General features: G+C 38.3%; 1 protein-coding gene across 2 annotated transcripts in view; it reads left to right on the forward strand.

Moving 5' to 3' along the window:
• Nucleotides 1–13124, forward strand: part of CUBN (cubilin) — a 142063-nt gene that overhangs the window by 85203 nt on the left and 43736 nt on the right. For both annotated transcript variants that reach the window (XM_027658655.1, XM_027658656.1), the window contains exons 37-46: nucleotides 1846–2051; nucleotides 3024–3205; nucleotides 4804–4993; nucleotides 6037–6234; nucleotides 6551–6697; nucleotides 7572–7762; nucleotides 8043–8226; nucleotides 9476–9650; nucleotides 10702–10880; nucleotides 12629–12838. In XM_027658655.1, coding sequence (XP_027514456.1) covers nucleotides 1846–2051; nucleotides 3024–3205; nucleotides 4804–4993; nucleotides 6037–6234; nucleotides 6551–6697; nucleotides 7572–7762; nucleotides 8043–8226; nucleotides 9476–9650; nucleotides 10702–10880; nucleotides 12629–12838 — 1862 coding nt within the window. The remainder of the gene's footprint in view (nucleotides 1–1845; nucleotides 2052–3023; nucleotides 3206–4803; nucleotides 4994–6036; nucleotides 6235–6550; nucleotides 6698–7571; nucleotides 7763–8042; nucleotides 8227–9475; nucleotides 9651–10701; nucleotides 10881–12628; nucleotides 12839–13124) is intronic.

A 13124-nucleotide genomic window follows, 5' to 3' on the forward strand; every position in this document is an offset into this window, starting at 1 on the left:
TCAAGGCTAGGTTGGATGGGGCTCTCAGCAACCTAGCCTAGTGGGAGGTGTCTCTGTCCATGGCAGGGATTTGGAACTAGTTGATCTTTATGGTCTCTTCCAACCCAAACCGTTCTATGATTCTATTTTATGATTCTAAAATTGATAATAAAGTTTTCAAAATTTCTCCATCAGTTAAAGCAGTGGAGGTACAACAGAAGCCAAGAGAATATGTTTTCTCTTCAGCAAACTAGTTTTCCTTTGAAGATTCTGACAGGAAAGTCATGTGTGACCTACAGAGTAATGTGGAGTTGTTTAACAGGACTATTAGGTTGTTCTTCACCCATGAGGTGGATTTCTGAGCCTCTCTGTTTCCGGGCGTCAAACAGTGGCTGCTGCCAAGAAAGACAGCACTAGCCTTTTGCAAAGCTTACCAAGAATGAGCAAGAAAAGAAAACTAACTCTGAAACCTTCATTTGCAGTTAATCAGGACAAAAGGAACATTTTCTCGGTAACACACTGCCTGCATACGGTACAACTTGTTAGACATGTGCTGATTCACTAATGCAATAAAAAGGACATTCTAGTCCTCCTTTACTCACTGAAGCAGAGAAAAAGTACTGCAGCCTGAAAACATTTTCCAAAATGTTTTCCAAAAGCCTGAAAGTATTTTTCAAAATGCTACAAAATAATGAATAACAACTTTTCAGAAACAAACCAGAAATTCTAATATGAAGCAGAAACCTTCAGCAGAACATACATTCACTTATATAAAGTGACACTGAGTAGATGTAAACTCTTTTTCTTCAGTTATACATAGCTGAAAGGCAAGCTGAAAATACTGGAAAGCGTAGAGTAATTGTGTTAGAAAGTACTATTTATTTTATTTAATATTAGGAGGTTATAAAGTTTTGTTGCCATGAGGCATTAATTTTCTTCAGCTCAGTCTGAACAGAAATGCCTGTCTCGCAATGTGAGGGTTAGCTTTAGATTGTTCTGAAGTATATCCAGATGAGTGGTTGGAACCATTTCACAGCATATGTATGCTGAACACATATGGCTATATTCAGGGCTGAAGGCATTGGTTACAAGAGGCACTCTCTGAAATCTTTGTTATATATTCATAGCCTGCTTCTGAAAAGCATGTTGGACTGAATAAAAGCATTTCACTTAGAATAACAGATAATGATTTTTAGAATATATTTAGCATTCAGCTTGGTGCAATAATTGAGTATTTATAATTTGAATACTAAATCCCATTCCTGTTCTATAGTAAAAAGTAGTTTGGAAGAGTTCATAACAATCCTTTTCATTGTGTTGCACACCCAAATATGTGGAACTCAGAGACGTTAGAGAAACATTAATATTTTATAATTCTGGAGAAACTACTAAGGGATTTCTGAGTTCTGAGGTGTCAGCTACAAATTAATCTAGGCCTCCAACAATTGTATTCTCGCAGAGTGTATTGAAGTAATACACATATGAAGGGGCTGCAAACTGATTTGTAAGGCCAAAATATTCTCTGCACCTGACACTCAGTAAACAGTCTAACCTGAGCTTATATTAAAAATCTGGCCTTACTGTGTTTCATGGTTGTTCTTAGAGAACCAACAAATATTACAAGGGTTTGAGAACTCTTTAAAATTTGTAACTTTGCAAACTGAAGCTCTGTCATAAAATAAGGGGTTAGGAAAGAGAGAGCCCTGTACTGGTGGCCTTGGCAGGTGATGCAGGTTTTGTTGCTGCCCTCCTTTCAACTCTTACAGTAGGGTACCAGCTACAGGGGGATTAGTGGCCTGGCAGGGCACACTCTGAAGTATGTGCCAGTCATTGCATGCTAATGCTCTTCTCCTGCTATTGAAACAGAGCATTTCAGGTGGAAAATAGCGATGGCTGCACCAAAGATTACCTGGAGATTCGTGAAGGGAATGATACAGGCACACTGTCAGGACGATTCTGTGGAGACTCCTTGCCTTCAAATTATACGTCTACTGTTGGACACGTCCTGTGGATCAAATTTGTCTCGGACAGTGAAGGCACTGATGTTGGCTTCAGGGCCACATTCTCTCACTGTAAGTAGATGTTATTTAATTGAAAACTGTTGTTCTTTCATAATATTTCCAAAATTATTCAAAAAAGTCATAGTTTGACTCTATAAAGTCTGTTAGAAAATGTTTGCTGATGTCAAAAGGTCTGTAAATTCACTTTAAAAATATTTTGTAAAATACCTGCTGAATGTAAAGGGATGCTCTGAAACATGCCAGAACAGAACTCGTGTGTATGTTAAGTATACTGAGTAATTTTGTGAGTATATTAAGTGCCATTTATCAGGCAATTGACAAATGGGGAAAAAACCATTTCTTTCCAATCTTTCCATTTTGCTGTTTGTGTATGACAGTGTCTATCTTCTGGTTTGGGTCCAGATGCCATCTACCAGGGACCAGAATTAGAAGAAAAGGAAATGATGCCAATTTATAGTTCCAAAATTTCAAGGCACTATTGCCAACATCAGTCCGACTTGCTACATGAACAGATTGCTGAAGTGAAATATCCACAACCATTCTGATTATGCAAGCTAAACTTCTAAAAATTTTCCTTATATTGAGAGTTTAACTACTCATTTTGAAAATGAAGTGTCAATAGTTTAGACCTCAATGAAATCAGAACTGTTTTTCACCAGAACACACAAAGGCATTTTAAAAACAAATTATTATTTATTAGGATATTATTTAGGAAGAATTAGGATATTATTTAGGAAGAAATGAACATCAAGTAGGCAGAGTCAGGGAGGAGTTTAGACCTGCCATCTTTTCACCTCTCCTACATGTAGACAGGGCGTCAAATGGGGAATTTCCTTCAGATAAGGGCACACTGCATCCCTCAAAACAAGAAAATAATTAGATGTGCGTCCTAGGACTGTCTGAGACATACGTCTATGCCTTGCAGCACTGTCTAGTTCTAAGTAAATTAAGTCAGATGGGCCCCAATGCTTCTTTTAATCTATGTGAAATGGAATCATTAAATATCTCATTCTTGTTTTTCAGTGTATGGAAATGATATCGTAGGAGACAGAGGACAAATAGCTTCACCACAGTGGCCCAGAAGTTACCCTCACAATTCCAATTACCAGTGGCGAATAAGTGTTAATGCTTCACAGGTTATCCATGGCCGTATCCTGCAGATGGATATCGAAAATCATCACAGCTGCCAGTATGACAAGCTAAAGGTGATTTCATTGTGAGAAGTTATTTTATTTCAATTAACTTTGATAAAAATCATGAATAGAGAAACCTACAAGAGGAAGAATTTCTGAGGATCTGGTGTGGCTTATTGCTTTTGCTATGTTGTCTTTACAATAATTACTAGTTGGAGGAAGGATTACATACTCTTTGGCTCCCTGACAGATATTTCCAATCTGTGAGTTTGAAACTTCCTAAAAATAAGCCCAGAATGGTACAATACTGAATATTAATACTCAAGAATTTCACATCAGATACCAGACTGAGCTTTGCTCTGTGCTGGTTCAGTTGAGGACAACAGTGATAATATCATCTCAATGCTTCTAAAAATTAAGTTATTTCTAAATCCTAAAAGGAACAATCCTTTACTTGCACCTTCTTTGCTCTCTACATCAGTAATCTTGCTGCTGGCAGTAGAAAGGTGCCTCTTTCTTCCAGTTTGATTGTTTTTCTGTACCCTCCTGTAATATAATCTAGCCTTTATACCAGGCTAAAAAATAGAATCATGGAATCATGGAATAGTTTGAGTTGGAAGGGACATTTTATAGGTCATCTAGTCCAAATCCCCCTGCAATAAGCAGGGACATCTTCCATACAGCAAACATGACGCTAAGCAAAATGGAACAACAGAGGCAAAAACTTCTTAGCTAAACATAAATAAGGTAAAGCTCTTCTTGGCTTTGTCTTTTTTTTAAGCAGTTGATTCACCAATTATCCTTTTATATTTGAGAAATTTAATACTAGTTCAACATATTCAATTCATTATTAATTTACTGATATTTGAGTGCAATATTAATTCAAAAAGGAAATACTTTTTCCTCCATCTCGTGTCATATTTTAACAGCTTTTTTTTCTTCTAACTCAGCCTACCTTTCTTTGTCCCTCTGAAAGCAAAATGAGTTTCTTAAATCAGCTAGACATTCCATGAGTGTAAATCAGCCTGGCCTTTAACCTGACTCAAGGATCAGATCTTCAATTTAATAGTAATGTTTATTTAATATTTTCTAGCTTTTTGTACTGGACATTTCTACTGGATAGGAGACAACATAGACACAAATAGGTTTGAAAGGTGGCAGAGGACAAGTACCTTTTCACCAGCCAAGACTTTGGCTTATAAATAGATAAAAAGAAAAAAGTATATTTGCATATTTATTTGATAGAATTCAAAATATATGTGTTCCTCAGGGAAAAAAAAAAAAAAGGAAAGAAAAAAAAAGAAAAGTAATGCCTTTTTCCCTCCATATCATGGCTTTTTTTCCCCTTCGAGTAACAAAATTGTACCTGTGGGCTTTTTTTAATGTGGGATTAGGTCCCCAAAGAACTGCCCTGTGAGGAAGAATGAGCTGAATTTGATGACTTACATTCAAATTCTTCTTCTGTGAAAGTTTCACATTTAACAGCATCTAATGGAAAGGGAGATCTTGTTCCATTTTTGTAAGAGAGGTTTCTCTCTACCTGATATTTGCTGAAAGATCTCTCACTCATTTGAACAGGGTAATTTTCTCCTTGAAGATTTGATGGCTATGGGGCAGATGAATACATCCTGGCTGTATGAGGAACAGCACTGTTCTCCTTCTTTCTGCAGGTGTATGATGGGCCCACTGTTCATTCTCGTCCCATTGCAACATACTGTGGTGCAGAGCCTGCTTCTTTTGCATCCTCTGGCAGTTCGATGACAATCCAGTTCCAGTCAGATTCATCTGTGACTGGAAAAGGCTTTCTTTTGGAGTGGTATGCAGTGGATGCTTCTGCTGTTACACACACCATTGCTAGAGGTGGGTTATCAGTGGGTTGCACAGTTCAAAGCGATATTAGCCCATGATACACTCAGCTGTACTTAAAGAACTCCAAACCAATTTCTCCACAAGAGAAAGCCCTACTATTAACAAGGGAAAGATTCAGTGACATTTTAATTCAACATTTTAATAGCTTTTTAAAACTATTTCCAGGGACTCTCAGATATACCAGTTTACAGCGTTCTAAAATAACCATGTTGCTGGACGGTCATTTTTCTTTACACGGGCATTTCATTAAATCTAAAAATTTTATATTGTTTAATGAAAAATTATCCCTCTTGAAATACCATTCTTAAATCACTGGTCATTGTGATATGAAACCTTTCACTATAATACATCTCATATTCATAAATAAAAAGAGTATGCTCAGTATCATCAGGTACCTCTGACAAGAAGCTCCTGGAAGGAGATGAAATATGCTTCTTGTGCCAATGACTTTCTCTGAGCAAGTGCAACAAGTAAAAGTTAATATCTTCTTTCTAAATCTGAAGGCAGATTTCTGGGGACAGAGGTACTACAGATTCCCGGGGCTTTGCACTATAGTAGCAGTATGTGAGGGGTATAACTGCTGGGAGAGCACTGAGCCCAGCAATGACTTTGATCAGCTTCATCGTGATCTAAGTGTATAGCTGAGACATAATTAGTGGAGAAAAAAAATTACTTCCATTTCAAGAGGGTCTAAATTGTTTCAGTATTATTGGTTATGTATGCACCATTCCTTTCTGATACACAACCTGTGTTAAGCTGTGGTAGATACTCTCAGGTCATTTGTTATATAGTCGTGGTGAAACAGGTCACATCATTGCTGCACCAGGTAGCGCAGGAACATCCTTACAGATCAGGATTTTCAGGTTTTATACTCCCTATTCCAAACTGAAGTTGAAGAATTCCTGCATTACCGTGACTACACACATCATCACTGTGCCCTCATTATGCTTAATTATAGGACTGTCATTTTATATGAGGGGAGAGTTCAGTTTAAAAAGAGGATGTTTTCATTTTTGTCTTCTTGTACATGACAGGTGCATGTGGAGGGACTGTAACAACTGAAGAAACACCTTCATTCCTCTTCTCACCGGGCTGGCCCATGAATTACAGAAATCTTGCTGACTGTGTGTGGCTTATCAGAGCTCCAGGATCCACCGTGGAATTCAATATCCTGGCACTAGACATAGAATCTCACAGCTCATGCAACTATGACAAACTTATTATCAAAGATGGTGAGTAGCCAACATTGCCCTACCTTGACAACATGCAGTACAGATCCAAGGTCCCAATAGCTGCTTAAGCAATCTAGGTGGCAATGGGAACACGCTCTCAGTCAGTACTCTTCCTTGATTCTGAGACATTCTGGTAGTTAATACAAAATTAGCAAAGTGTAGAAAAATATTTGGTAATCTATAAAAATATTTCTTAGTCTGTAAGGGATTAAAGGTCTTAAAAGGCATCTTCCTGAAAAAAGATGTGAGACACAGCAACAAGCAGGCAAATGTGAACTGATTTAGTTTTAACACTCATGTATTCTTCTGGTCTCAGGAGACACGAGTCTTTCCCCAGTGCTGGCTACTCTCTGTGGACGAGAACCTCCTGGGCCAATCAGATCAACTGGAGAGGCGATGTTCATCCACTTCATGTCAGATGCAAGTGTCACTGGAGCTGGGTTTAATGCCTCTTACCAAAAAAGTAAGATATGCTTCTCTTATCCCCAGATAAATGCCTGCCTTGCTGCTAACAATGGGGTAAGAAAAGAAAAGACCCTGGCATTGTTAACAGTTGTCTACAATCTATCTAATTAATCACACACACCATTATTTGCATCTCATGAATATTTATTAATAAATGTCTGACTCTGCAAAGGTAAAATTTGCTATTTTCACAGCAATATAATGCAACAAAGCATGATTCAACCAGACCAGTCACCTTTCAGAAGGAAGAAAAGTGTATGCCTAAGCTTCTAACAGCTCAGCTAAGACTGAAAGAATGCCCAACTAAGAGAGGGAAATAAATGATTCAAAGCATAGACACAAAATATAAAGAGACAGATGCAGAAAGCTGTATAAGTTCTATCAGGACTGTCAGCAATTTCCAGTGACAGTCCTCCCACATGCACCCAGGAATGATAACAGATTCCTGAGTGGGCTGAGCCACCAAGGAAGGTGTTAGGACAACAGTGAGTCAGCGAAGTTTATCTGACTGGCAGCTGGAGTAGGTGGCAGTGTTTTGGTCCATGGCTAGAAGCAATGTCCTCAGACAGTGTAATGATATGCTCATGCCATGGGAGGTCCTTGACACGACTGCCTGCTTACTCACCTGCTAAGTCTGAGAACTGAGTCTCACTGTCAGGAGTTTTGGTGTGTGTCATCTTGCAATCTACTGGCTTGTATTTTGGAACATCATTCATCATATGCCTTGCTCTATACTCCTCAACTCTTCATACACTTGTTTCAACATTTTTTTTTGCCTGTCACATCTTTTAGTAGACAGGGGTTTTCTCTAAGTGGTTAGGTGAATGGTTGACACTAATATTTTTCTCTTTACTTCAACTCATTTTTCTCAGGTTGTGGAGGCTATTTGCACACGAGCGGGGGCGTGATAGCATCCCCCAACTATCCTCAAGACTATGCTCCTAATCTGAATTGTTCCTGGCATGTAGTGGTAAACGCTGGATTTATCATTGCTGTTCATTTTGAACAGCCTTTCCAGGTTAAGAATGAGGATACTTCCTGCAGCCTTGGAGATTACATAGAGGTGAGGTTATTGACTCAGTCACCCAATCCTCAAACTATAAAAGCTACTGAATCTTACAGATTTCAGTGTCAGTAAAGCAACCCAGTGTGTCACAGCATGCAAACACCAAAGGCAAATACCACAGATATTATTTCGCTTTTTCTCTCTCTCTCTTATTTATTGCTGTGCATTAACTAATCACTAGGTTATTAATTTCCCCTGTGCCTGGAAGAACTAAGATGGAGTGTGCTCATTCCAGGGCTGTTTTGTTTTAAAGTGACGTTCGCAATTTCTCTTCTAGCTGAAGAATGGGTTAGATAATGCTGCTCCACCCTTGGTGTCTGCAAGAGGGAATGGACGGTTTTGTGGAAGCAGCCCCATCTCAACCATGTACACCACAGACAATCAGCTGTTTGTCCACTTCATTTCTGACAGCAGGAATGAGGGTCAAGGATTCAAACTGATATATGAAGCTAAGAGTCTAGGTAAGTCTAGGTAATAAGCCTGAATTCTGCAACTCATGTATATGTAACTTGGAGTTTGTCCTCTTAGAGGAAGTTCTTGTTAAAAGTCCCAACCCTGGTAAAATCATATATCTGCAAAAATGTCCTGTAGTGCATAACTTCTGATCTGACACTCAAATTTCTCCTTTTTAAGGAAAGTCAGGTCACAGAACCTGGAGATATTAAAGTTTAAAAAAAAAAATGGAAACACTTCAGTAGGGAAATAACATCTGTAGTTAGGAAGAGACATTAAAAATTCATGCAGGAAAAGAAAAAAAACCCTGGAAACAAGAACATTATTTTGAACATATAGTATATGCAGTGCAACTGCTAAATTACGTTAGGAATTATTCAGGCTAGTATGTCTAGAAAGGTGACAACACTTCTCACAAGTTTTATTCCCAGCTGAGAAAATAACATTACCTGCCAGACCTAACTTTTTTGAAAGAATTCATGACACACACCACTGAGGACACACATTTAGTTATACTGTTAAATAGTGTATCTAAACACAACTAAGGTGACCCGTCTATCTACTCAAATTTTGAAGTGCTTGATTTTTGCTTATTTTCCCTGCTGCCCCAAAGAATCTTTCTTCTGGTGGATTCACAGGGAGAATCAATGAAGCTCTACAATAGCATTTCTACTACTTCAATGTATGGAACTTGACTAAAGCCCTGTGTTAAACCAGTATTGCTACAATATAAAGTGTTGTTTTGATGGAAAAGTTCTGGTCAAAATAAAGATATTTTTGTGGGATAAAGGACCTGAACAAAGCCTCACGTTTGCTCTGACTGGAATTCCTCACACATTCATTATTTTCTCAAACAGACATTTCAGTTTTTGGAAAATAGAAGTGGGGAACGATTAACAGAAATATTGGTGGGTCTGCCTTGTGGGCTTTCTAGCTCTTGGGAATTGGGATAGAAACAAGGCAAGAAATATGTTTTCTGCTTGTTTTAGAAACAATCCAAGGAAGAACTAATAGCAGTTTCATTCAGGGCCCTGAACATTTGGAAATGAGTAGGGATAGGTAAACAGGAGCACAGAAACATAGGATTCTACTGCATTAAAATGTTTTCTCATGGTAAACAGTAAAATGTATTTGTTTTTTATGAAACTGTATGACATCAAAAGGAAACTGTTGGAATATAGTGATAACTCGTATTTTTGGTGGCTCACCCATTTCCTTTACATGTTGTTTTTTTATTACTGATCTTTTCTTTACCAGCTTGTGGAGGGAACATTTATATCAATGATTTCAACCCCAGTGGATATACATCTTCCCCCAACTATCCGAGCAATTACCCCCCGCATGCTGACTGTGTCTGGACCATAACTGCTCCCAATGGACATGCAGTAGAGCTGCAATTTGAAGATCAGTTTTACATTGAACCTTCACCAAAGTATACATCCGCATTATTTTACCTATGTTTCTTCAGAGAATTAATTCTGATTCTTCTTTCCCTGTTACTTTCTCTAATTCCTCTCAGAGAACACTTCTAGATTTACATCCAATGTGGTTAGGAAATTTTTGAGAGATTGCAGGAGCTATCAGGCCACTGGTTTACGTTCCTAGAACTTTGCAGTGTATAACAAAAATTAGTATAACTGACAAAGTGGAAACATCCATGGTAGAAAGGTGCTTTCTGTAAAATCAGTGCCCTCTAGTTCTTTCCTATTCACTATTTAGTTTTGCAGTCATTTGGACTCTCAGGTGCATTTAAAGCCAGTGGACTGCCACCATGACACTTGTCTCTCTCCTCCATTGCCTGACTGCTGGTTTGCAATAGGTCTGCACATTTTGCACACCCTGCCTGAAGCATAAAACAAGGCTCATTTCCGGCTGATGTAACTTCATTGGTTAGGGCTGGACCACTATAAGGCAAAGGTGAGCATCATCTGTGAGACCACCTCCAGAAAAAATGGTGAATGATAGACAATTCCAAAGGTGTCCTTTCTGGTTTCCCAGGACACTGCACCATTATGAAAGCAAAGTTGTTAGTTAAAATATTTTGGGTCTTTCTATGCGCAGCTAAGTAACCCCTAGATTTGAATTTTTATTTCCCCAATCTGTGGTGTTGTTCCTTATTTCAACACTCATCAGTGAGACTTAATAGGGAATATCAGCTGAATCTCAATGCTGCAAATAAAAAATATTAAAGATGGTCACAACTACTTTGCCAGTACTGTTCATATCTCTTCCCAGAACTTGCTTTTGTCAGATCTGGTCTGATCATAGGCTGAGTTTTAGATAAATCTTTCTCAATGCTTCTAGCACTTCTTTTGATTCAATTATTACATAGTACAATGGATTACGAAATTGTTGATTCTGTCCTGGTCACACTGCATGGAAACTGATCTAATTCACTACAGCTTCATGGCTTTGTGCACATACTGAAATGATTTTGAAGCATTACTGCCATACATTGAACAGAAAATTCTCTTCTTTTCTAGCTGCACTTCCAGCTACCTAGAGCTCCGCAGTGGTGCTGACAGCACCGCCCCTGTCATTGCCAAGCTGTGCGGAGGGTTGATGCCAGGCTCGCAGAGATCCTCAGGAGCTGTCATGTACCTGAGGTTCAGGTCTGACAGCAGCACCACACACGTGGGATTCAATGCTAAATACTCCATTGGTAATGCTTGCATTCAATTTCTTGATTTTAAAGAAGATTTTGGTCTCAACTGTTAGACTTTTGTAATAGGGTTTAAATCAGATCTGTGGGCTGACAGATGTCAGCATGTTCTCCACTTAGCAAGCAGTGAAAATTAGGGAAATATGAATAGGAAAGTACTCACAGACGTGCAGCAGTAAAAACAATGACTGGATAACCTCTTCTCAAAGACAATTATAAAAGGAGGAGTAGAAAAAAAGTCAATACGGATAAAGTCGTGTAACATGGTTTGATTTTCTGCATGCAAACCTAATGTCACTTTCATGAGCAGGATTCTGAAGGGGAATGCAAAGATCGACTGAGAACTGGCAGGAGAAGAACAAATTAGGAGCTTCTCTATGTAAATGTAAATCAAACTATAATGACAATGCTGCTAGGCAAACAGAGGTAGCAGAATAATGGACTGAAAAAGGAATTGAGAAGTTTTATTTGTCAGTTGGGAAGAGAAATACTTTAAAATTATTTGCTCTCGAACTGCAAAAACAGGATTGGAAAGCACTAGCAAAGTTTTAAAATTAAAGAAAAAATAGTCTTTGGTCAGACTGAGAAATATGCTACTTTTTTGGTTTTGATAATGTTAATAATCTTCAAAGAATAACAGCTATTAGGTTAGTATCACTCATATAGGAAAGTCTAGGATTGTTAATATATTGTTTTCAAATATATTAACAGTGGAATATATTGTTTTTACACAGAATTTTGCTGATTGCATTACATCTCAAGCACTTAAGCCAAAAGAGTGTGCTATTATATTTCTGAATATGAAAACTTGTTAGTATATGAAGCCACAATTTACATTTAACCCTAATGGATTTACAGAATCTTAGCTGGATGCCAGTCATCCTGACACAAAGCACTGATCACTCAGAGGAGGAGACAGTAAGAACACAACTGTTATTGCCATGGCAAGATTGTAACAGACAGGCACAGAATTCACTGTAAAAAAACTTCCAATAAATTCCTGCTGGAAATATTGTTTCATAGAATCATAGGATATCCTGGGTTGGAAGGGATCCACAAGGATCATTGAAGTCCAACTCCTGGCCCTGCACAGGACCACCTGAAGAATCACAGCATGTGTCTGCAAGCACATGTTGGCTGTAAGCCTTACTAATACAAACTTACGTTTGCAGGTACCACAGAGAAATGAGTGTTCAGAGAGAGAAAATTAAAAATTAAACTTTTGAAGCTGTTTTACAAATTGTGCAATGATCAGTTACCAAGGCGTCACAAGGAGGGGAATGTGAACAGGAAGGGACAACAGGAAAGAAGAGTCTAGACCATAGCTGTAGGCCCATACCAGGAGTCAACTTCTGCCAGTCATAAAAAATTTAGATCCATGCTTAGCAAGCTGCATTGCTTTATAATTTGTCTGATACATCTTTGCAAGATTTTCTTCTAAATATGGACATAGGTGAAGATAAGATTGAAAACTGCGAATTTGTTCAAGTTATAAAAGATATGACAGAGAGGAAGGGTTACTTGCAACGGCAGGGGACGTGTGTGTGTGAAAAAAAACTCAGCAACAAAAAACAAACTAGGACTGGTTGAATTAGCTGGAGAACATGGAATATTTTTAACTGGAAAGCAATTCCTGTTTTATTGCCACAGTTAGGGAACAAGTCAGTTGTGCCTTAGCTTTAACTCTAGGAGAATGATCATCTTTCTGAGGTCCTTCAGTCAACCAAACAATATTCTTTCTTTTGCAGCTCCCTGTGGCGGGACAGTGACAGGACAAACTGGCATCATCGAAAGCACGGGGTATCCTGATATTCATTATCAAGACAACCTGCTGTGTGAATGGATTCTGCAGGGTCCCAGGGGCCACTATCTTACCATCAGACTAGAAGGCCTAGATATTCAAAACTCCTCCGAGTGCACAAATGACTTTGTGGAGATCCGAGAATACAATGCTTCTGGTCAGAGAATTATTTCAGTGTTTGTCTTTCCCTCCCCAGTACTATGAAACCTCACCAGAGGTTCCTGAAAGCATTTCCCTTTGGGTACAAAGTGAGCCTTTTCAGTATACAGTATTTGCTTCTGTCTGCCTTGCTTGCTGATGCAAAGTGAGGCAAAAAAACCCCTTCTATTTGCCAGCAATAATTTGATTTTACTGGTTTGCTCCTACCTGTCCAGTTAAACTAGAAAATGATCCTTCAATATAAATATAAATATAAATATAAATATAAATATAAATATAAATAT

The sequence above is a fragment of the Corapipo altera genome, unplaced genomic scaffold (assembly GCF_003945725.1).
Source record: "Corapipo altera isolate COAL_440 unplaced genomic scaffold, ASM394572v1 63, whole genome shotgun sequence".
In the NCBI taxonomy this organism is placed as follows: domain Eukaryota; kingdom Metazoa; phylum Chordata; class Aves; order Passeriformes; family Pipridae; genus Corapipo; species Corapipo altera.